The sequence below is a fragment of the Stegodyphus dumicola genome, chromosome 8 (genome assembly GCF_044657685.1).
Source record: "Stegodyphus dumicola isolate Sdum_Otavi_A_Nest chromosome 8, ASM4465768v1".
In the NCBI taxonomy this organism is placed as follows: domain Eukaryota; kingdom Metazoa; phylum Arthropoda; class Arachnida; order Araneae; family Eresidae; genus Stegodyphus; species Stegodyphus dumicola.
This window is the reverse complement of record NC_140775.1, coordinates 48942945-48969079: the sequence shown is the minus strand read 5'-3', so window position 1 is coordinate 48969079 and position 26135 is coordinate 48942945. Positions and strand designations below refer to the sequence as shown.

The window sequence follows — 26135 nt, the reverse complement described above, 5'->3', positions numbered from 1 at the left end:
ACAGCTCTATGTATATGTGTGTTCTATAGCACTCCATGTTACAACTTTTCAGTTGATTTCAAGTGGTCACTTGTATGGGGATGCTCTGCAGTACAAATTAGAGCAGCTTATTTTCTGTATTCTGTATGTTAAACATTTAAAGATACCAATCTGAATTCAGGTGAACATAGCATGAATCTAGAAGAAGGTTAATCTCTAAAAGAAGAAACTTTTGTTTGATAACTGCTCTGTTTTAAAAAATGTTGAATTAAGTAAGAGTAATGTGAAAATGACATAACTTAAAAAAAATAGTTCTGAAACATTTTTATGAATTTTACATATAAAGTATTATTATACTTTTTAGCTTATGCTAAAAAAGTATAAATATTTCATTAATTTAAATTTATACTCTGTGGACTCAAATAAAGTCTCCCCCCCCCTCTAAATGCTCCCAATTCTCCTGCTTGAGACTTCCACTGAATTCTGCATCTTACTCAAAGCCGCAGTAACTAGAAGCTTACATCTGTTAAAGAGCGAATAAAGTGCTCTCAACCACATGATATATAAAGCTGCAAACTGTATAGAGAAAATAATTAAAGTGCTATGTATGATAAAATAGAAACATTTAGCATTTAATAAAGCAACATGCCACAGCATGTTTCTTTAGCCACATGTTGATAAAATATCATAGCACATAGAATAAATAAAAATGCTTTTGTTGCAAATCCCCTTATGGTTAGTCACTTATAATAGATATTATATTCTAATGTAATATCTATATTAAAAATGGAAGCATAGTATAAAAATACAATATTCATTTTAATTTTTTTTAAATATATTTTTCTGTTAGCTGTGCAATATTATTTTATAAAGCATGTTATTTCTTTAAAACATTTTTAAGTAAAATGAAATAACAACTATACAATGTATTAGCATTCAATAAAGCATTAGCATTTATTAATGATTACATATTAAATAAATAAAATATTGGAAAAATTAGAAAAATTCTTCCAGTATCAGTTTTAATATTAGGAAGTAGAGAAGCTACATTTTTATTGAAAGTGATGACTTCACATGATACATATTTTATGTTCTGATACAGAAACATACTTAGGCAATTTTGTAGCAATTTTTACACAAAACACATACATGCACACTAATAAAACTCTGAATAATGTGCAAACAAAATTCATAAAATATTGAAACAACTAATAAGTCAGCAAGATGTTGCAAAATAAAACAAAAAAACTCCCTATTTATTTTTAAGACTATTTTGACTCAATTATTTTTAAATAATTCAAAATATTGTTTATAAAAATAACAAAACATTTAATAAAAGTACATAAAAAAAAATTAACCCGCATACATTCACTTAAGGGGGGGGAGAGTTAGGATTAATACCACAATCTTACATGTATAAAAAAAGGTTCTGTATATTTTTCGAGTTCTTTTTCCGGGGGGGGGATGGACTTCTGTATAAGCAGAATGAACTCCCAACTATTTTGTCTTTTCCCCATAAAAGTAGCAGACAATTTCAGGAATAAAAACTCAAGCCTAAATCTTATGAAGACAGAAAATTCTCCATACCTTTACAATAACTATCATGTGTACTTGGGGGGGGGGGGTACCTCAATCATTAGTGCCAGATCATTTTTTAGTTTTGATTTCCTCTTTCAGAATAAATATTACTACTTATAATGCAGTGGTTATTTTTGCAACTGTAGATACCTTTGACATACTCTTATTTTTTTTGGCTTACAAAAGATTTACTGCTATAAATGCTGCTGTTTCTGTGATTATAGACTCTTTCTTATTTAATGCATCTAGACTACTTTTTCATTCACATTAAGTATTACTGCTACCTTTTTAATGAATCCATTTTGAGATGCAGTGCAAGTCATGTACAGTGAAACGTTAGTTCATGAATGTAATTCATTCTTGAAGGCTTGTTGTAATCCACAATTTTTGTAATCTGAAACTATTTTTTCCCATAGGAATTAATGTAAAATGGAATAATCACTTTTTGGATTACAGATGATTGCTTATTTAGACTTTACAACATTTTGTGCAGAAGTTCATGACACAAAATCAATGGAAATAATTAAATTTAAAGGAAAGGCGGGGTGAACTAACACAATAATAAACAAATAAAATAAGATAAAAATTTAATTTTACAACACTACATAAAGGAAAGTGGATGGAATAAGAGAAAGCTCTGAAAAAGAGAAAGGGAGCAGACGTTATAGCAGAATGGAGTACTCTTTCATAAAATCACTAGGTTTCTGACACAACTTCCTGCACCTTTTCTTTGTCTCTTAGCACCACTTAACTATGCTTCACACTTAATGCGACTTCATTTTAATCAAAATTTGTCCAATGTAATTTGTTGTCTACATTTAAAATGTATTTAAAAGTGAGACATGGAGCTCTCATTGAAAATGCTTATGCTACAGCTTGCTCTTGCTTTATCAAGAAGATATCATTACATGAAAATTTCTCACAACTTTTTGCACAGATTTCAGGGATCAAAGAATTAAAATCCTCAACCCATCCTTTGTTTTCCTCTGAAGACATTTCTTCCACAGTTTTCTCTTGTTGCTGCTTCTGATGCTGCTCTAGTTTGTCTTCATTCAGCTTACTTTTATAATCTAGTAATTCCTACATGTCTCCACTGTGACTTCCAATGCCTATAAACACAAAATAAAAAAATTAAAAAAGTATCCTCTTGAAGATATCAAAGCCATTTTCTGCAGCATAATTTCAATAATTCCTGCAATGGCCATAATTTCCTCCAGGTGCAATTCTTCATCCTAAAAATCATTTACTGCCAATCTTTGTTAAAGAACAGAAAATATTAAATTGATATTTCCAGAAATGTATGGATGTAAATTTTGTGTCAGAAGTTGCTTCAAAACACATTTGAAGACCATTTGCTGCCAACTTAAGTTTTGTAACTTGAAACAGCATTCATCAACTGAAATATCTTCTGTTCAGATAATTTGTTCAAGACGAGAGACATTTATGATCTAATGTCATGCTGTATATTAATGGGTTTATTATCATATCAGTAGAATACATAAATTTTTCTTCCATTAATATGCATATATGCTGCATCTATAATTTTAAGTACTACTTTAGGAAAAAGTGTGGAGCTTATACATGCAAGAATATGGTATACCAAAGGTTTCTCTCTCTCTCTGTATATAATTTTCTTCACACATTAAAATTTTACATGTGATCAATTTATAGATATAAAAATAAGCACATTATTTTGCAAATGTCTGATTTCATTTCCCAAACCATATACAGTCAAAAGTCGTTAATTCGGACACCCATAATCCAGAAAGATCTATAATCCGGACTTCAAAGCTAAAGTCTTTCTGCGCATGCGCCGCGTTGACGCATGCTCATAGGCGTTTTATGCGTGCGCGCAAGACATTTACGACTGCGCATATGCGTCTGCACAAGCGCAGAATAGCGTTTCGCGTGCGCGTTTAATGTATAACGGACGGTATAAGCTAAAATTATCTAATTATCTATTTCAGTTAATGTTGATGATTGCGTTGTTCCTTAATCTTCGAATTGGATCCGGCTTATCATTTTTTGCAGACTGTAAGAGCAATTTTATAAAAGTAAGCTTGAACTTTTGATTATGTCAAATAGAATTTCCGATGCTGGAGCTCCCAAAGGATCTAGAAAACGAAAGTATGTTTCGATGTCCATCAAACAAAAAATGAATTGCTACAAAAAATGGATAAAGGTATATATCCTTTGTTTATCTAACCGCTCCGAAATCTGTATATCAATTTCATGCTGCTCTGTGCGGGGGGGGGGGGGTCGCGGCGTGCAATGAACTGGAAGTTAATCTGTCAGCACTATCGTTATCTTCAGAGCAGATGTTTTTATTTTCTTCGGCTTATAATTCCTTACTAAATGTAGTATTTAATCTCGATGTACTCTGTCTTTGATATGATTTAAATCAAATTCCTCGTCATTATAAATATCAAATATCACTACAAATCTAATAGTTTTCTGGTTGCAATTTTCTAATTTTGGCTATGCGCAAGGTATGCTTGACGCATGCGCGCGTTGAAAGAAATGTTTAATAAAGTAAACAAATAAATATTAAGCTTCTTTTTTTGTAAATTTTGACACCCTTTAGATCATAACTGCTCATTATTTTATAAATTATGGTTTCCTATTTTTAATTTTATAATTTCTGCATGCCATCTTACCAGATTTAAACTGATGATCTATAATCCGGAAAAATCGATAATCCAGAATCGCCGAAGTCCCGACGAGTCCAGATTAAAGACTTTTGACTGTATTAATGTAATGCTTTGCATAAATATAATGTATATTTTAAAAGGCAATTTGGATTACATCCATTGACAAATAATGTGGAATGAAAACATTTTGTTCTTAACCACAACAAAGCATATTTACTTTAAGGCATCAATACTCTTTTGAATACTGAAAATTATTATATCACAGTTAATTACTGACATGGGGGGGGACAACCACATACACAATTAGAAGTACAATTTGATAGCAGCTTACTTTTGAACATTTTTTTAAGTAATAAAAAACCTGAACGAAGCAGAAATTGACTAGAAAAATAACAGATCAAAAACATTTCTTAAAATAACAAATCAGAATAGTAATTGACAATTTTAATATAAAATTCAATCACAGCATAATATATTTATAATATTTGTTTTTTAATCACTATTTTAATAATTCTTTTCTGATTAATGCACACTCCAAGCAATTGTATAAACAGTTGTTCTTAATGTTCCAAAACTGAGTAAATGACACTTTTTTTTTTTTTTTAATAATGTTGCAACTGTATAACCTGCAATGGTATAACAATTCAACTTTCTCTTATAACAGTCATCAGAAGATTAGTCATTTGAATGTTCGGCATTTTGATCATCAATTAACTGTAAGTATAATAAAAAAATAAAATTAATTTTGTAAAAAGACTTTCTTTTCAAGCTTACATTTTTTTGAAAGTTTTTAAAATATTTATTAAAGAATTTAACTAGAACATAAGAGGACATTACATATACAACAATTAAAAAAATCACAGTAGATTAACCTTTAAATTGTCAAGTTATTTTGATGATTTGGATACATAAATTGACAATTTTTTTTTATTGCAAAGATCAAATGTTTGCCGCGCAATCAAAAAATTTTTAAAATGCCGCACACTTTGAACATAAACCTCTATCCTTTGGAAACTTCAGTAAATTGCTACCATCTATTGAATTGAAGCAGAAATAAACTTCTCACGATATATATTCGGATATAGCAATATGATACACTGAAAAAAAATTACCCAAAGTAATACTCGGCCCTAACATTTTGGAACACCAGTGCTGTGCCCAAGATTATTTCGGCACGACAGTTAAAATGTTAAGAAAATTATTCTAATTCAAATTTTAGAATTAAAAATTTAATCTTAAATTGGTTTTAATTCAAAATAAATATACGTTTTTAAAAGTTAACACTATAATTTACACTGTTTTAAAACATACATCAGCACATAATTCAATTAGTTTATCCCAAAATTTTTCTATGCCTCTAGCTTGGACCAAAATCATTGATTCCTGATGTTTCCTGATTTTCCAAACAATTGACAACATCTTTCATATCATGGTCAGATCAAAAATCAGACCAAAATGAACCATTTTCATTTTAATAATGTAATTAGGAAATAAATGAAAAAATTTTTTAAATACAAAGAATTACATAAAAAGAACTATTTAAAATTTCCTGCAAAAAAGATTGATTTAGAAATATTGCCCTCTTTGTCTATAGCATGCTATACCCTTACTTTTCTTGCAAATTATCCTGAAGTGCACACAGAGAGGGTTAAGGAATATTGATACTACTTCGCATCATCAATAAGATTAGAATCAAACATAAAATATGACTCACCATTTATGATGAGTTTCTGTCTACTTCTGAATGGAAATAATGGCTCATAAATTTTAAGGAAATTTCTTTTTCTCAAATTTCTTGATTATCCTTCTTTTTATTATTTTGTATTTAAGAGCTGTATTTTAGATATAAAATTTCAAAAACAGATCTTTAATTTAATGAACTATTGATTTTTATATCTTCAGTTTTTGAGAAATTAGATGAACAAAAATCTTCTCAATGAATTTGATTAAACTATTTTCATAATTTGTTTCTTTGTTTTTCACATTCCTTTCCTAAAATTCTGATTGATGTCAACAGGACTGTGATATTCATGTTATACTCATTGTCTTTTATTAAATGAAATGTCCTTTGTTCTAATTCTTAATTGAAACTGCTATTACTTTGAAAGAAATGAAGTGTTGTTACCAACTTGAACAATTTGCAGATTTGTCATTATTAGCTCACAATGCTCTCACCTTATCTCTCTCTCATATTAGTTATGATACTCTTTATACATAAAAAAAAACATATAATTTTGGATTAATTATTTTTTAAATGTATTAAATTTTATAAAATACACAATGAAATTGCAGAAACATTACTGCAGCAGGATGCACCCTTACTAGCAAATGAATCTCAGATTTTTAATTGACTAACTGGATTTGTCGACTGCTATATAACAAAAGCATATAAAAGCTTACCTATCAAAAAGCAAATATCAAAACGAATGTCAAATTTATGTGGTAATGACTTAATTAATTTTAATAGCATTTTCTCGGAGTTACCTTTCATTTACAAGGGTGAATTTAGATTATGAAAAGTATTTAATTTAAATTTTAAAATGCTGCAATGATCAGCATAGTGGTCAGCAATGCTGGCTACTGTATCAAATGTTAACATATGACTTAAAGCCAAAATGGTGATTTTTTTTGTTTTGTTGTTGTTTTAGAAATAAATTACCAATATTTGCTGTTCCATTCATTGATGACTGAGGGATTGTCATCATAATGTAAGACTTCAGTTGTATCATCTTTATTTTCTCCTTAAAAAAATTTTCTTTTTAAGGAGGAAATATACAGTTTGCCAAATCCCATCAGGGAAAAGTAAAATTTATTATTATATTTCAGTTTTAATACCACTTTAGGCGTTTTAGCAAAAATTTTGAAAAAAATCTTTTGTGCTTTCTTTCGGAGCTGAAAACAAATCAGGTCAGCTCCCAAGATTTGCTGGCTTCCATACTACAAAAGCAGATAAGTAGGTTTGTCTTTAATTCTCTATAATCTTTCTAACTATATTCTCCAAAACAGAATTTTTCTGTCCTGCCCTTTAAATAGAACACAGTGTTGTAAAATATGTTGTTAGATGAAGCAAGGAATAATTTAGATACATAAGGATAAGAACACTGATTTGTTTAATAACATTTTACTACAACTCTAAAACACACAAATACACAGCAGTAACTACATGCTTGCAGGAAAAACATTAGAAAAAGGAGAAATAAATGAAAAATCATTATAGTTAAAAATTATAATGATTAAAATTGCATACATAACAAGTATCAAGTAACTATAATCAAGATTAAGTAAGTTACATATCATTTCTCTTTCAATGATACACATGCATGTAGAATGTATGGAGAATGTATTTCAAATTATTCTTAACTGGTGCACAAGGAAAAAATTATAAACACTTTGTAAAATTGCTTTCTTTGGAACAAAATTTAAAATGTAGCTACAAGTAGGATTCTGAAATTTTATATGTGTCACTAAAGACTATCAAAGAAATTTAAAATCGAGAAGCATTATTTCACTTCACACAATTTTCTCAAAAAGATTTCGGAAAATTTGTGTGTATATATATATATATATATATATATATATATATATATATATATATATATTGAGAAATTTGTATATCTATATACATATATATATATGTACACACACAGGGAATTTTTTGAGTGCTAACCTGAATAAATGGAAAAGCCTAGTTATTTCTGATGCAGTTCAATTTAAATACATTCAGATTCTTTCAAAACTTACTTTTTTTATTTCAATATACTTCAGGGCTGTCAAAAAGGAAGAAAGAGCATAACCTTCTTCACCAAACATATACCTAAAAAAATAAACACTTAAATAAGAAAACAAAAAATTATAAATAAATACAAGACTTACAAAGTCTTCTAAATGATTTTCTTGTACGAAATTTGATCTCCTTAAATTATTATTACATACAACTCAGATAATGACTGAGTAATTTATTTATGGCACAGCATCTGATTTATTTATGGCACATCCATCCCTAAGGGATGGGATGCCTTTGTGGAGGACGTTTTAAGAGAAACTGGCTTATATACATGTTACACAAGAGGAAAACCACGAAAATGCCCATGCAGCTAGCCCATTTGCCAGGATTCGAATCTTGGGCTGAACTACCAGTATTCGGTGATTTTTATCGGTTGGTTGCTGGTATGCCTACGAATCACATACAAAATAAGCAAACCTATCAAAACGAATGTCAAATTTATGTGGTAATGACTTAATTAATTTTAATAGCATTTTCTCAGAGTTATCTTTCATTTACAAGGGTGAATTTAGATTATGAAAAGTATTTAATTTAAATTTTAAAATGCTGCAATGATCAGCATAGTGGTCAGCAATGCTGGCTACTGTATCAAATGTTAACATATGACTTAAAGCCAAAATGGTGATTTTTTTTTTGTTTTTTTTTTTTTTTTTGTTTTGTTGTTGTTTTAGAAATAAATTACCAATATTTGCTGTTCCATTCATTGATGACTGAGGGATTGTCATCATAATGTAAGACTTCAGTTGTATCATCTTTATTTTCTTCTTATGTTAGCCCATTAATATCTGAAAAATATCATATTCACAACTCTCATTTTTATGAAATTTGGTAGTCGGCTATAAATTATGCCAAGGATTTTAAAAAATATCAGGAGACATCTCCTTTCATGATCTTGCAATGCCCCAGATATCAGATTTAACATATTTTTAAAACTCCTGATAGTCTTACTTTATCATTGATTTTTAAAAGGATGCTTTATATGTGTATTTCAGTGGATGCACAACTGTGATATCCATTGGCTGATTAAACAAATGTACAATTTTAGGGAAAGAGTACAATGGAGATGTTACCATCTACTAAAACTGAAATTTTGATAAGATTAATCAGAGAGTTATGTGAAGAGTGCAATTTACTATTTAAAATGAACTTAGGTCCCTCAAAATCCTTCTCCCTTTTTAACTGCTATAACAACAAAAGAAAACCCTATGATCAATATTCCATCCCAAATAAACAGACTGTAAATCATGAGATGCTGACTTTCTCAATCACTCAAAGGCTGAAAATGTTGTTGTGTTTAATGTCAATACAACCTCAATCAATGTATTATGATTGCCCCTGATGAGATTGCCCAGCCAGCATGTGTTTGTAAGTGACAAACTGGAATCTCAATTACTATAGAGAAAAATCATTTTTACAACACACCTTTTCCCCTTTTTCTTGATTCCTACACTTTGTAAGAAGAATATCTGGATATTGGATGTCCAAATTTCAGATTTTGTACTGTAGTTAAACTGAATTCCCTAGTTTTATTATTTATTTTTACTGCTAACTTACACAATACTTGTATTTGTAATAAATTCAAGATTTTATTAACATAACGATATTAATAAACAAATACTGTACATCAGTATTTTACTTTAACAAAATCTAACAGCCTTGAATAGCATAAATACTTTATTCAAATCCATAAGTATTATCATTGATAGTCAGCTTTTCTAGAATGACAACCTCTACAACAAATGAAAACTGCTTGGAACCATGTCCAGACATCATTAGTAGTGTATGCATGTTTATAAGAAAAATAAAATCTTAGTAATTCAAAGGATTTTTTGCCAGAAGGGTTTTGTAAAATCAAAAGAACAGTGAAAACAAAACCTTAACTAAGAAAGTAAAATTAAATGAGGAAAACAGATTCTTTTTAAATCATAGTTAAAATAGTAAAATTACAAACAAAGCAGTACTATGTAAACTCTTAAGTACTGGAATACAGTTGCTTTATATCACTATCTTAAATTAATACAAAATATGATCACTGATAAATATTTAAAACAAAATTTACATTTAATAAATAAAGTGAATATAATTCCTTATTATCATAACTAGTTAAATTTGGAGAAAAATATGATGTTTAATAAAGGATGAAAAAAGAGGGAACTGAATTCAAAACACAAATATTATGCAGCATATTTGTAGAAATACTGAAAATTGGACTGCAGGCAAAATGGCCAAATGAGGAAATTTCATAATGAGTTGAAAATTTTGCTAATTAAATATTTGTCAGCTTGTTCATCAATTACTGGCAATAATACACAGATCAATTTAAGATACAAAAACAGAATTTATTGCTTTATGGAGACTAATCTATGGCTCCTGTCAAAGCTAATATTTTATCTTATTATAATCGAAATTTGGATGTATGATAATTTTTCAACATTTCAATAAATACAGTAACGAAGTAAATTACATTACTTTGGATTGATGCATAAATTCATGTCATTTTATTTCAGAATTTCAGGCCGGATAGTAGTGATGATGAAAATAAATGTCTGTTTATTTAAATATATTTAGTCATATTAAGTCCCTAAAATGTGTTACGTATTTTTACTTTTTTTAAAAAAAATCCAAAAGAACAGAGTGTGAAGTGGACAAATAGCTTTATTTTTTATGTCTACCCTTATCTGGAAAATTCTCAGCCATACAAAGCTACTATACAGATTTCTGCAATATTTTACAGAAATTTATTGCCCTTATGACAGCCTAAAAAGAGCCAGATCAGTTCCAGGAATGAAATTTTGACACTGATTACTCTCCATGCTTTGGCCATCCATCTTATTTTAATCAGGATCATTTGAGTAATCTGGTTCACCAAACACTTGACAAACCCTCAGCACATTAGCCAAGGGGTTCTCTTCATTGTGCAAGTTGTTTTTTGGTTTTTATCAGGAAATGCTTTTTACTTTTTATCAGGCAATGCTTTTTACTTTTATAGTGATTAGACCACAATTGTACAACACTTGCAATAAATAAATTAAAAAAAAAAAATCTGAAATGTTTCAGATTTTAAATTACGTCCAAAGGGGCGTTTTTTAACATTTTGTGTGTTACCTTTCTTTATTAAATATCATGTTCCTCGCACTTAAACCATAAGATCCAGTGCAACAGCAATATCACAAAATAGTTTTAAAACGAGCATATCTTTAGAATTTCCGATACAGAGACTCACGCGCTGGAGATAAAAATGTTTTTTCTGCACAACGTTGCCATTGCTCGCTTTGAAATCCTTGAGTTTGTTAATCAAAAATTTGTCAAAGTTTTAAAAAATAGGAAATCGATCATAAAACAAATTTCAAATTTGGTCTTCCACATGCTCATATTCGTTGGAGGATTACGTTATTCAAAATTCGATGACTCTATGTACCGTTGATTTATCACAATACGAGAAATATACATACATTTATGCAGATTTTTCATTATTTAATTTCTTCAAATATAATGCAGGACTCTAACATTTTGTGGCAACAGTTTGAAAAGTGAACCAACATTTATGAGTCCGACGCAAAATGCCAAAACGAAACTAATAGTCCTTCGGGATTCAAATCCCTTTGGACTAAAAAAGTCCATGACATTGGAGTCTTAGATACCACATAGTCTTCCAGAGAGCAAAAATAATGGGTTGCCTTATGTGATTCTATGCTTGTTACTGCAAAATTCTTGGTAACACAAGGCTTTTCTGGTACATGTTGTTATAAAACATGAAAGATAATGTTTCTGTCACAAATTTGTCAAGCAGCTTTTGCAGCTAAGGATTCTTCATACAGCAAATACTATCAGAAAAGGAGTTTCTCACTTGCTTAATACTCCATATTTTACAACAAATGCCACTTACCACGACATAATCACATTCCTCAATACAATTTTAATATATCATGTTACATAACTGTCCATTAATGCCATCACTACTATTTTGAAAAATTAATTGTAAAATAAACAGGCATAAATTTAAGGATCAATCATTAATATTTAATTAAAAATTCAACATGCAAGCATAAATTACATAAAACTTAAATTAGACATAATATATTTAATTAGATACATTATAAAAATAATTTTAAACAATATGTAAAAGGAAATATATATTTAAGGGAAAGTTTATTTTCAAAATAATAAACTAGATACTTTAGTGCCAAAATATATTAGATTTTAAAATTCATTATTTCAGATTATATATAAACTAATTATTTTTTTAAAAAATTGTAACTGAAAAATTTAAAAAAAATCATGTATGAGAATGTTTTATTATTAACATACTTCATATCATATAACTGTTCTATTGCATGACATTCTGAGAAAAGTTGTGGCAATCTAGACTGCACAATAACATAACAGAGAAGAGGAATTAACTCATCTGCTCCACTGTAAAAGAGAAACCAAAAATCAACAAAAACCACATAATTTAAGAAGAAAATTTTCAAATCACATACATGGAATTTATTTTGCAAAACATGTTTTATGATGATTTATTGAATTCAATTTAGAGATTTTATCAAGCCTTATTTTTACAGAGTCCATATTTTGAAATGTAAACATTAACAAATATATATTAAGGTAAAATCCTAATTTAGCAATTAGCTGATGAAAAACGACTGTTAAATCCAACTGACAACAATTCTCAATTCAATTTTAAACTTGATATACATTGCAAAATGGTAAAACTTTTATTTATATTTATCTTTCATCCAGCTTTTGCAAATGCTAGTATAACAAAAGATATTACTTACTTTAAAATACATTTAATAAAACTCTGCTTAATTTAAATAATAAAGCATTAATTGCACTGATTTATCAAAATTTGGAAATATATTAAAAGAAACTATCCATGTCAATTTTTTTAAACCAGTTGCTTCAACAAGGAGGAAAAAAAAAAAAAAAAGCCTTAGTATCTCACATTTTATGTTCACTTTGGATCAGATGATTCCTAATTCACTTTTTATTTATCTTCAACATTTGAGGCTTGCAAATCTCAACTTGTGAATCATAATTCACAATATCTTATCACACCCCCTGTTACACACACATATGAATTTAAATCACAACTAAAATAAAATTTAAACAGTAAAATTTGAGGAAGTCAAATGTTTAGACAAACTTGAGAGCTACAGGTTAAAAATTTTTATAATTTATATTTAAATAATAATAATAATGTTAAATGAAGAAATAATTGGTGTTTATTTGATATGTTTCAATAGAAACAAGCATTTACAACAGAATATTGGTAAATCAAGACCGAAATATATTTGAACTTTTAAACAAGTACTGAATCATTTCATGAATAGAAATAAAAAAACAGATGCTTCAATTTTTGTATCATGTAATTTCAGAACATGCTACTCTACAAGAATAAATATCTTGTAGAAAACAAATGCTTAAAATTATAACGAATAAGAAAATTAGTTAAATTTTGATTTCATTTGTGGTAGTTACATATCTGGAGAAGGAAGGGAGAAAGAAGTAGCAAAATGACAGACAAGTTCCTCTGAAACAAAGAATTTTGGGGAGGGAAAAAAATATTAAATGGTAATTTTTAGAAACATTAACAGTATCTACAGATAATTCCAACAAGTATTCTATTAGAGGTAAATTTTTAATAATCTTAATGTTTCATTTCAATTTTCTAAATATACAAATTTGCATTATTGTAAAATTTTATCATGCATATTGTACGAGGGCCATCCAGGAAGTAGATTACGTTTCCGTCTGTGTCCGCTAGGGGCGGGGCTAGCGCGGCCATCTTGGGGTCAGAGCGTTGCGCAGCTCAGTCTGCATCTAGCCGTGCTAGTGAGAGGTTCGTGCTGTGCTCCGTTCAGATACTGTGACGGTTTGAAATGTCTGCGTTAATTGAAAATCCCGCGAGCTGCGAGGTGCGCTCAGTAATAAGGTTTCTGACTGCAAAAAACTGTAAACCGATAGAAATCTATCGGCAGCTTCGTGAAGTGTATGGGGACAACATTATCACTGAAGGTGGAGTGCGTCAGTGGGTCATAAGATTTCAAAATGGCCGAACCAATGTTCACGACGAAGATCGAAGTGGGAGACCCAGCATAGTGACCGCCGAACTTCTCGAAAAAGTCGATGCTAAAGTCCGTGAAAATCGAAATTTCACAATAACGGAACTTTCTTTGAGTTTTCCACAAATTTCGCGAAGTTTGTTGCACGAAATCATCAGCAAAAAGCTTGGTTACCACAAGTTTTGTGCAAGATGGATTCCAAAAATCTTGACAGAGGACCACAAAAATCAGCGAATGGCTGCAGCGTTGAACTTTTTGGACGTTTACCATAAGGATGGTGACTCTTTACTCGATCGCATCGTTACTGGTGACGAAACATGGGTGAAACATGTGAACTGTGAAACGAAATTGCAATCAATGCAGTGGGGGCACACAAGTTCTCCCCAAAAACCCAAGAAATGCATGCAAACAATGTCGGCAAGGAAGATGATGGCGACTGTTTTTTGGGACAGAAAAGGTGTAATTTTGGTGGACTTCCTGGAAAGAGGCACTACAATAAACTCTCAAAGGTATTGCCAAACTCTCCAAAAACTCAGAAGAGCAATTCAAAACAAGCGCAGAGGAATGTTGAGCTCTAAGATCTTGTTGATTCACGACAACGCCCGGCCCCACACGGCAAATGTCACTCGTAAAGTTCTTGAATCTTTTAAGTGGGAGTTGTTTCCTCATCCGCCGTACAGTCCCGACCTGGCACCGAGCGACTTCCACCTATTCCCAGCAATGAAGAAGTGGCTGGCTATGCAGCGTTTTGATGACGACGCACAGCTGCAAGAAGAGGTAACGAAGTGGTTGAAGGCGCAGGCGGCCGAATTTTTCGACGAAGGAATTTCCAAGCTCGTACATCGCTACGATAAATGCCTTAATTTGTATGGTGACTATGTAGAAAAGTAGTATTTGAGTGTGGCTTTCATCTGTATATAATAAAATTTGTTTCCTATACTTTGTTTATTTTTTTATTCCAAAACGTAATCTACTTTCTGGATAGCCCTCGTATATTATACATATCTTTTATTTCCATCTCTCACTTTTAAACAGTAGGTCCTCAATATGAAGCTTTGATTTCAAGTTCTCTGATGTTTAAAACAACAGATGAGCTTAGGTTTTCAGATAATATATGATATACTATTAATGGCTACAACAGAATCACAGATAAATAGGATGAGAGGAAATCAAAAAATAAATAATAATAATAATAAAGATAATTAATGATATATTAGCAACTATGCCAATAAAATTTTTTCATCTAATTAAACTGAATATGCTTATATGCATGATAAATTTTATTGACTAATTAGTAATGGAAAGTATATTATTTTGGTAACTAAGTTGTTTGCTTCTTTGTCCTATTCTTTCTTACTTTTCTTATTCACTACAGAAATATATAAATGAGAGATTAAATATAAAAACACTTATGACATGTAAATTTAATTCTCTGACTGCAAGACTCAGGTTTTTCTAATTTTCCAAGAAACTTTAACTCCTATGTGAGTAAACTGGTTTAAAATTCAGTGTGCTTCTATAGATACAGCTAAGGGTCTAAGCATTTATTTATGTCCTGAGTTACAGTGCTTCAAGAAAATGGTTTAATTTGGTTAGGTTAATTTGCTTACACCAAAGCTTACTAGGGATATTTGCCTAAGGAAAAAAAATGCTTCTGGGAAGGACTTTCTAAGGAAAATGGGCTTGAATCCATATTACACATGAGGAAAACCATGAAAAAGGCCCATGTATATACAGCCCATCTGCCTGGAAGAGAATTCACGCTGGCAACAGTAAACATGATAAAATATTAGTGCACAGTCTCCTTGGTTAAGCCCCATATAAGGTTTGTCATGTCTAAAATCTGAAGAGAATGTTACAAAGGACACAGAGGATAATAAATCTGTGCGTCTGAAGGGCAGGAGGGCACACTGAAGAATTGGACAGCAAGTACAAAATAAGTTCATTTCATAAATCCTAAGGGTTTCAGAGATGGATCAAAGGGCTTGTATCTCATCAATCTACATGCAGCAATTGACAGTCTTGATTTTATCAAGACTACAAACCATTTTAGGATCCTATCAGTCCTAAGTACTGATATGACATCGATCTATATGTAGCAATTTCAACCTATCATTTTAAGATGCAAATCCATAAGTGTAATTATAAATATATCTGATGTTAAAGTTAAATCCATTTAATTTAGAACTTAAGCTAGTATTGAGTTATCTGAGATGAGAATAACTCATTCCTCTCCAAGGAGGGGGAAGAGTACAATTGATAACTATTCACTCAAAAATCATTACAAGTCAATCCAAATATTATAGCATAGCTTTGATTAAGCCCCCTGTTAGAGATATAGGATATTTAAATTCATTTTTTAAATATACATTACTAAAAGTTTGCATCGGTCATATATCTATGCCTATATAGTATATATATATATATATATATATATATACACACACACACACACATAACACATTAAAATAAAAAGTACCCTTCATGATTTTTAAGAATTTAGTTGCAATATCTAAATTTACATTTTGTACAAATGGTAAAGTAAATAAACTGATGGATTAACAAGTTTACTTTGACAAAATCTGAGTAAAAATTTTTTTATGCTTCGTTATATAATTGCACAAATATGCTTCTCAAAAAAGTACTGAGCAGGAGCTGTATTCATATAATTCAAGCTCATTCACATTGCAGTAATGGTGGAAAATTAAAACATGGTATTGTCCCAACTAGCAATCTACTGAATTAGTTAGTTAATCAATTTAGATGGCACCATCTCTTTTTCAGACTATTTTGTTTGCAAAAGCAATGTATATGCTTATCATTTCTTTCACATGCAATTTTTCCATTGAATTTGTGAAGAGTTTTTTTTAAATGATGCCTTAGAACCTTTGTTATTAAATAAATTTATCTCAAATAAATTTCAGGTTTACATTACAGAAAGTTGAAATAAGAAGGAAATGAAATAACTGTCATTTTAAGGAGGAACAGTTTTTAATTTATCTTTCTTAAATTCATTATCTCTCTTATTTTAACATTCTGCTGACAACAAATTGTTTGGAACTAGGTTTTGAAAAACAACTAAATTTAGCAGAGCAAAATCGGGTGTATTTCGTCTTACCTCTTAACTGTTTCATTCGCTATATGTGTGAAATTCTTGATATAATCTATATCTATAACATTTAGGGACTCACTTTTAGTTATATTAATATTGAGTAATTCATTGAAATATTTAAACCAGATAATCTAATTTAAAAAAATATTTCACTCTTTTATTTACACATTAAAAATGTCCTTATACGCAGTACAAAACACAGCAAAAGAAATAAATATTTTGCAAAACAAAAAATTATTAATATTAAATAATTGTAAATCTGATCATGTAAATTTAATAAAATGGAGGAAGAAAAAAATGTGTAAAAACAACAATTTTAGTGGTGTCACATATCGATCCATAAAATAACTACATAGTTGAGTAAGGTAAATTGCCTGTTGGAAGATTACCTAAAACATAACACTCTTGAACAACAGATAAAATCAGGACGAACAGTCAACAATCCGAGCAACAATGACTTCTTAATAAATAAATAAGAAATATCTTTTTCAAAAAGAAAAACCATTCTTTATTTCTGAGCTTAGATTTAAATAACATTTTAAAGAAAATACTGATAGAAGAGGGGAATTCTGATATTCAAATTAAATCTTAAATAATCTTCTAATCATACGAGTCGTGATTTGCCTTTAATTCAAATAATTTGCGCAAAATCTTAAAATCAGAATTAACAAATTAACAGATTGTTCAGGCCATAAACTTGAAAAGATATGAAATATTATATATTTAATTATTAAATATTATATATGCTATTAATTGGCATAAACATTCAAATTAACCTAACTTCTATACATAAAAAAGATAAATTGAACTTACATTTTTTCGGATGATCCTTTCACAGAATCAATCTTACAAATACTTTGAGATATCTGAACTGAAGGAGGGGGAAAAAAATATAATATATATATATTATATCAGTTTAATTACATAATTCATTTGACAGGCAAAATTACCACAAAACATCAATATTAATTCAAAAGTACTCAGAAAAAATAGGCCCATAAGAATCTCTAAGTAAATTCTATAATTTGCATATCAACTTGCATCAAAACAAGATAAGCATTTTTTTAAAAATATGACATATTTTATTGTGATAAAATAAATATCTCAGTGAATTTGAGCTTTCTTTTAAGTTGCACTAAATGCTTTAAGCCATATAAAGCGAAATTTTTTTAACATTTGATTTTTTGGCTCCTTCTGCACTTCCTCTTAAAAAATAAATAAATAAATAAATAAATAAATAAAAATAAAAAAATAAAATAAAAAAAAAAATAAAACATTCACAGCTTACTTTTCAGCAACTTTTGCAAAATTATGCTAAATGCAAAATTACTGCATTTAATTGTTAAAAGGAATCTGCTTATTATTTCCTAAGAATACATGATGCATTTGAAATGTACATTAGTAATTTTTGCTAAAAAATTCTACAAAAGGGAAGTCTGAAAAAACTTTACCTAAAATTTTTAATTTTTCAACAAGTGAACAGTATTTCGGTAAACTCTGCAACAGCAAGATAACATCATGGTACATATCAGGGGCAATGAAAAATTTGCTTAAAAATCCAAACTTTGATGGATCGGAAGATCTGTGGATGAACATTGTCACAGACACTTTATACTCCGAAGAAATATTTGAAATTCTGAAAAAAATATTACTATTGTTTTGAGCATATAGAGAATAAGACAATGAGCATATAGAGAAATATAACTGCCACTTAATATGATCATGGTTAATGTTATCTTTTGGATACTGTTATTAAATTACTGAAGTTCCATCCATTTGTATACAAACATATTAATGCTTCATAATTTATTATAATAGGGTTAGCAGTTTATTGTTATCAAAATTTTAATAATTGAAATCTTTTTTTAACAAAAATGAAGTCATTTAACAGGGTGAATTTAATATAAATCAGTCATATGCTAAATGTAATCAATTTTACTCTTTTTTAACAATTTTAAATTATAGGGATGTAATAATTTGAATAGATAAAGTTTATTAGAACTTCCTCTAGCAGGGATGATGTAAAAGAAATTTCAATGAAGAGATACTGAAATGGAATAATGAAGCGTAGAATATTATTCTGATTTATAATTGTGCAGTATGCAATGAAAATTCTTCCTAAAGCATATTGAAACTGCATTACTTCCAACAAATACTTATGTTCCTAATTTAATCTTGTGATCAATTAACTACAGAATTATTACATGACATAATGCATGCAAGATGAATAATGAATCTTTCATAACATGGAACCTATGCTTACAAGAGCAGACAAAGAAGGACAAATTATCCTCTTTGGTTGTATTCTATCTGCTGAATGTATCTGAAACCCCATTTCAGAAAAGACAATAAAGGTAACTTTTTAAATATGATTGACACCTTTTATATGAAATATATGAAGATGATAAAAATGCACCATCTTTACTAAAATGAATTGTGAGAAATTTAAAATTTAGGTGGCTAATAAATGAGTTCCTGAAGCAGCACTAATGATCAAGGAATATGTCTGCCAGTTGCTTGTCCAAATACATGTAAAACATGTATGAGAAACTTTATGAAGATGAAGATAAATGACAATTAAACTAAGAAGGACAAATTGACTAAAAAGTGTAAGTGGTGAGGGGAGTACTATGCATTTGTGGTTAGAAGTAACTGTTTAGGTCAAACATATTTCAGAAACACGAACATAAACAACTAAAACTTTTAGGGTGATAAAACATACAAAAATAAACATTTTTCTTCATAGAATGCATAGTTGCGTGCTAACTGATCAGATGGCTAGAGGGCACTTTCCATTTCCTCACACATGCCATCTTTTGTAACACAAGGGCAGCCTTTTTATTCATAAGCCAAAATATTCTAAGTCACTGATGATGCAATAAGCATAAACCTGACAATTAACTGAGAATATTGTAGAAGTGCAATGTGTCTGGCTTAATAAAAATTCATCACTTCATTCACATAATATGATTTAGTCTGGAGCCAAGGTTTCAACTGAAGTGAGCACAGATAAAGGAAATATCGAAGTAAGAATACAGTCTCTCAGTCAAATGTTATTTGGATGAGTTTAGAAAACCCCAAGATCACTAGAAACATCAGAGAAGCAATAAAGATAAAATAAACTACTTGAAAAATAGAAAAGACAAATATAAAAATAAATGAACACATTGTTTGAACACATGAAACATTTTTCTGATAATTCTGGTGTAGTTGCTTACAAAGTTCTTTTTTATAATTATTTAAATGGCAAAAAGCAAAAGCAAGAATCATTTTTTTCGTATTATAACATCTTTATTATTCTTTGTAGCGCTCTCTAACACCTTATGATTTCAGCCATGACAACACTTTCAGCTAAGCAAAATGTGAAGTGAAAGTAGTAGTTATTGCCTAGTAGATGTAGTTGTAGTTATTATGACCAATAATAATTGTTGCCTACACTGGTTTTAATCCAGCTTGTCCAAAATTTTGTAAATTACATGTAGTTACTGAATTTTTACATATACAATTCCAAACTGTATTACTTCCATAGAAAAACATTAGCATAAGTGAAAGCCTTATTATTCAAAGAAAGATTGAATTTGGTGCAATACATCTCTACGAGAAAGTCAAACTTTGATATAAAAGCATATATTCTGTGTGAAATAGAATCTGGTTATAACTGAAATTTCCTACTCTAATGCTGAGTACACCATTCATCGAGAATTATAATAATTATCCAGCAGTAACTAAACTGTCTTGCACCCAGTTTATTTGACAAAGGGTATTGTGTTACTGCCAATAACTTTTATTCTTCTCCACAACTTCCTGATTATTTGCTTACATGTTGAATAGATATCTACAGAACTCCATGATCCAACAGAAATGTTACACTGTTCAATTTTAAAAGCATAAAATTGAAAAAGAAAAAAAGAGATAAATCTTATTAAAAAAAAATAATAATAATTCTAAAACAGCAAGATAAAAAAAGAACCATTTGAGCCTCGAGTACAGAGCATCATCATGTTTGTAAAACTGAAACATGGTAAAGAAGTAATAAAGCCTCATGACTGCATGATGAGCCTCATGATGAGGATGTGCTGACTGAGCTGACCATGAATATTTTATTGAAGCAGCCAAAAAAAGTAAATTATTCAGTTTTCATAAAACATTACATACCTAGCTGCAAAATGGTCTATACATATCAAATCTACATAAAGAATAGCACTTTCCTGCGATTTCATACTTAAAATACATAAAATGATACATGGCTAGAGGGTTAAGTGACACTAAAACTATGGTTTATCATGCAAGAAAAAGTACCAGCTTCATATGTTAACTATAAATTTGTAACAGAAATATTTATAATTAAATTAATATTTAATTCTGCATAGAATATTTATTCTACAGTTTTTTTAATAAGCTTGAAAGTAAGTCTAACTTGAAAGTATAAGAAAAAAATATCAATGGTTTTTATCTCTCAAGACATACATTCTGAAAAGATATTTTAGCAAAAAGCTTTTTTTATTACACATTATTTAAAGAAGTGTTCACAGATAAAAGGTGTGATCAATACATTTTATATTTGCTTGTTTTTATGCTAGTGCGTTATTAATTTGGATATTAATGTCAGATGAAGCATTCAACACACTATTTTAGCTTACACAACTAACAACCAACTTGTTACAGATACCTACCAAAATAAACAAACAAACAAGAAAAAGTAAATTTCTTTCATTCTAGAGTATTCAAATTTATATCATTATCTTTGGCATATTTCATTTTTTAACACTTACTATTGGTCACCATGAATCCAATTTTACCTTTAAATACTTTTAAAGCTAAATCAAAGTATAAAAATTACAAACTAGAATCATAGTTGCAATTGCATCTAGCTACATATACCAGGAAAGCATTTATACATACGTCATCAAAGGTTATTGGCAAGTCTTCAAAACGACATCCATTGCATTGCAAAAAAAAAAAAAAAAAAAATGTGCCCCCAGCATATGGATTTAGCATTTTATGATCATTTTTTTCTCTAAGTTTTTTACAAAAGTGAAAAGTGAATAAAACAGCAAAAAATATCCATTTGTTAAATACTTCATTGATAATGGCAACACATGCAAATCCCTATCTATCTTAGAGATGACTTCTCCATGAAGTACTTTTTAAATGAAACTGAATCAAATTCATGTTATGCACAGGAGTTACAAAAAACACGCATGGCCTGCCTATTCAAAGGGAAATGAACATGGGTTAAACCATTAATTTTCGCTCAGTTTGTACACCATACTAAACTGGAAACTAATGTACCATATTTGATTACCTAATGGGTAACACCAAGTATGGTTCATTAGTTTTTTTAATCAATACTTTGTGCAAAGAATGCATGGAGAACAGAAATAACCTAGCTTTTTCAGCACTCTCAGGTTGATTTGACGGAGTATATCTAACATTAGAATTAAATTTACATCACAAATGTTATGCTATTTATAAAACACAAAAGAGAATATTTACCTAAAAAGATTTATTAAATTTGGCCAAATTGGCACCAAAAGATAAGTTTCAATAAGCTTATAACAAGCTGATTCTGAGTCATCGGGTAAAAATGATTTATAAATTAAATAAAATATTTCTAATGCATTTCCAATAGTATTACTGATTTCTAAAGATAAAGCTTCTAAGGCTTTTTGTAGACACACTATTTTGCTTGATGGTATTCTTTTGGTTTCATTAAATGAATTTTTTAAGACAATTTCTTTAGGATGCTCTTCATAAGAACCAAGACCGCATTCTTCATTAGGACATTGATCTGCAAAAAGGGATTTAAAAAAAGTTAGAATAAAATAATACATGATTCAAAACTACTGCAAGCTTATTAGATTTTTTTTTTTCTGAATAATCCATATAACTGGTAAATAAACTACAAATATAAATGTGTCAATCTGGTATTTTATAACAAAAAGTAAATTAGATATAAATATTACTTTAATCATGCTGAAATAGTTGAATCTTTCAATTATCATCCTGACAGCTAATTTAACTACCCAAAATACTGCTTGATAGCCACCTTAAAATATATTCTAAAATATTAATTAAGGAGTTTTGAGGTTATTTCTCTAGTAGTCAACACATCAATGACTGGCAATTGATGAAAATATCATTTAAGTATCTTTTTTATGCTTTGTTGGATTTCAGAACACTCTTATTTTTCATTTATGTATTGCCACAAAAATTATTCAGTTAATAACAAAATTTTTCACACAAGTTTTCTTGAAACCAACTTTAAAGCAGACTTTCAACAAATTAAATGATAAAGACTGTTATGTACAACTGTCAATCAATAACAATTATTCAATCTGTAAGGATTCCAGACTATGCAGATTTTTGTATCCTATAAAGATATTTGTATCCTATAAGGATATTTTTGTAACCTATAAAGAATAGGACACAAAATAATGGTAAAGTTGTTGTTCATTATTTCATCAGATGGCATTATTAGTTTTTACTAATTATCATACTCACATATAAATGACTGTGACTTTAATATGAAAACCATTTAAACTGAAGAAATTGGAGAGAATAATAGTGGATTAAATACGACATAAATTAACTCTAATACAGTTTTATTACCAATATTGAGAATTATGATTTAGTCACAATTTTTACTTAATACATGCATTTTTTAAAAAATACCATGCAATTTTTGAAGGAAATCTAACACTCATTATGGCACTTGATATATGTGCCATGATGCTAGTGCATGTTGATTTTAGGTAGTAACAATAATGACAATGGATATGTTGATTTTATGTCAGTGCATATGAAGTACAATGACATTAAATTTAATACTATTATTATTGGTTTCCTGAAAAAGATTTGCTTAGCTTAGAAACATTTACTTTATATAAAATCAAAAGTCATTTATTGTAAAAATGAAGCATTTCTGCATTGAAAACTTCTGCCAATATTCAGGATGATTTCCGAACCCATTACTATAGGACTGAGCTACCTTACAAGAGAAATGTTAATTATTTATCTGTCTTTGTTTTGTAGAGTGAAAAGCTTGTCCTTCAAGAGCTTATTTCAACAAATAAAATTCTAACAGCATGTTAATACAAGTTCTTGGCCTTGCAGCATAAAATGCAAAACTTCCTAATTCAGCTTTGAAGGCTTCTCAAAAATTGCTCAAACCACTTTAGATCTTGTATGAATAAAAAAAACACAGTGTCATACCTCAGGTTGTACATGTATCTCGGGCTATAGGGATGTAAATGCTAATAATAACAGATTTATGGTGAAGCAGTTGCCTAGGACAAATGGATTCTTATTTCAATTAACATGCACGTGATTCATCGAAGTTAACATACACTTTGTATTGATGTAAAGAATCCAATTTCCCTCTATTGTGATGATGGAATCTAACCAGCTGTTAGTATGCAGATGTAGATAACATAGTAAAGAAGCAAAGCCTTCTGTATACTAACAACTGACAGACAGACCAGCCCACTGATGAAACTTATTTTTCAACCTAAGGGTATGCAGTGATCAATTATAATGACAACAAAGCAAGTCTTTCTAAACTCATTCACAATTAACATACGTTGTAAGATTCAAAAGTTCCGGAATGAGTAAATAACGTAGAAATTTTTTGCAGTTCTCGACTACAAGAACATTTTTGTGTTACTACATTCTTCCCCTTTTCTAAAAGTGGTTTGTCCTAAATCCCGTGGTCGAAAGTTCGTGGCGACAGCGTTTTTTGTAGGCAGGTGCATTTAGTAATCCGCGATAGAAAGAAATGGCATCAGCTGAGCAGAGAATCAATATCAAATTTTGTGTTCGCTTGGAAAAGAGTGCTATGGAGACTTTCCAAATGTTGAATCATGTGTAGAACAAGCAGCAAACAATTTGCCAAATAGCAGAATCAGTTGGGATATCAGAGACCCCATGTCAGCGGATACTGACTAAGGATCTTAATAGGCATAGGGTGTGTCAGCACATCATTCCCACATGCTAAATGTAAACCAAAAGGAAATTCGAATGGAAATGACAGAAGACTTAATCTCGGCTGTTGAGAAAGATCCTTCCCTACTTGGCAGAATTGTTACTGGAGACAATGAAAGCAGTTTTTCTTAGATATTTTGATGTGCTGCAAATAATTGTATGACAGAAAAGCTACATTAGTTTAAGCAGTCAAGCATATAGCCATATTTCAAACCTTTTATATCAGCCAGAACAAACACCAACTGCGACACAATTCATTGAATTAGCAAGGATTTTAAATACTAACTATCAAAATTGAGACAGAAGGTAGGATTAAAGACAACAGATTAGGCATTCAACTGAGTTTTGGCCTCTAATTTGACTCTTTGAAGTTTAGTTTATGGAGCTAAGAAATTGGCTATTACTTTTAAATACGGGCTATTACTTTTGCCATAAAAATAAAGAAGATATTTATTTTACATTCCAAATGGCTTCAAGTGAAAATATCTAACGTGAAAATTTAGTAGAATTAATTCATTAGAATCTTTACATATATTATGGTCAAAGTCCCAAATACAGGACAATTTACCATTACTCTAGGTTTTGTGCAGCCAGTTCTAGCTTTCGCTAACAGGGCCAAAGTTAGAAACTAGCTTTGATTCACTTCAATAACTTTAGAAACTGGAGCTATTAGTGGGGATAAAAGATATGCCAGATTTACTTATGTATTCCCCCTGCCCTTAGCTGCACAAAACTGTGAAAATTTTTTAAAGATTCATGTTATTTTCCTATTCCTCAAGGCATTCAGAAGGTGAACTTCTCTAAATTTCAAAATGGATTCATTCATGTAGTGATTGTTTTCATCTAAGCAATTGATTTGCTCTGGATTTTAGGTGCATGGGCTCTAATTAAGGAAGCAATTATTGTGAAGAGCTTCAGGAAAATGAAGATATCTAATGCTTGTGACAGTTCTGAAGATCACTACATGTGGGAAGACAGATTAA

The 26135-nt window shown here is 29.8% G+C and overlaps 1 protein-coding gene across 2 annotated transcripts in view; it reads right to left on the bottom strand.

The window, feature by feature from the left end:
• Positions 1-908: 908 nt before the first annotated feature.
• LOC118186899 (VPS9 domain-containing protein 1-like) overlaps positions 909-26135 on the bottom strand; it is an 89349-nt gene continuing 64122 nt past the window's right edge. For both annotated transcript variants that reach the window (XM_085821827.1, XM_085821828.1), the window contains exons 12-17: positions 22666-22960; positions 18621-18805; positions 17983-18040; positions 12301-12405; positions 7950-8022; positions 909-4922 (exon numbers count right to left, since the gene is read on the bottom strand). In XM_085821827.1, coding sequence (XP_085677953.1) covers positions 4884-4922; positions 7950-8022; positions 12301-12405; positions 17983-18040; positions 18621-18805; positions 22666-22960 — 755 coding nt within the window. In that variant the 3' untranslated portion in view covers positions 909-4883. The remainder of the gene's footprint in view (positions 4923-7949; positions 8023-12300; positions 12406-17982; positions 18041-18620; positions 18806-22665; positions 22961-26135) is intronic.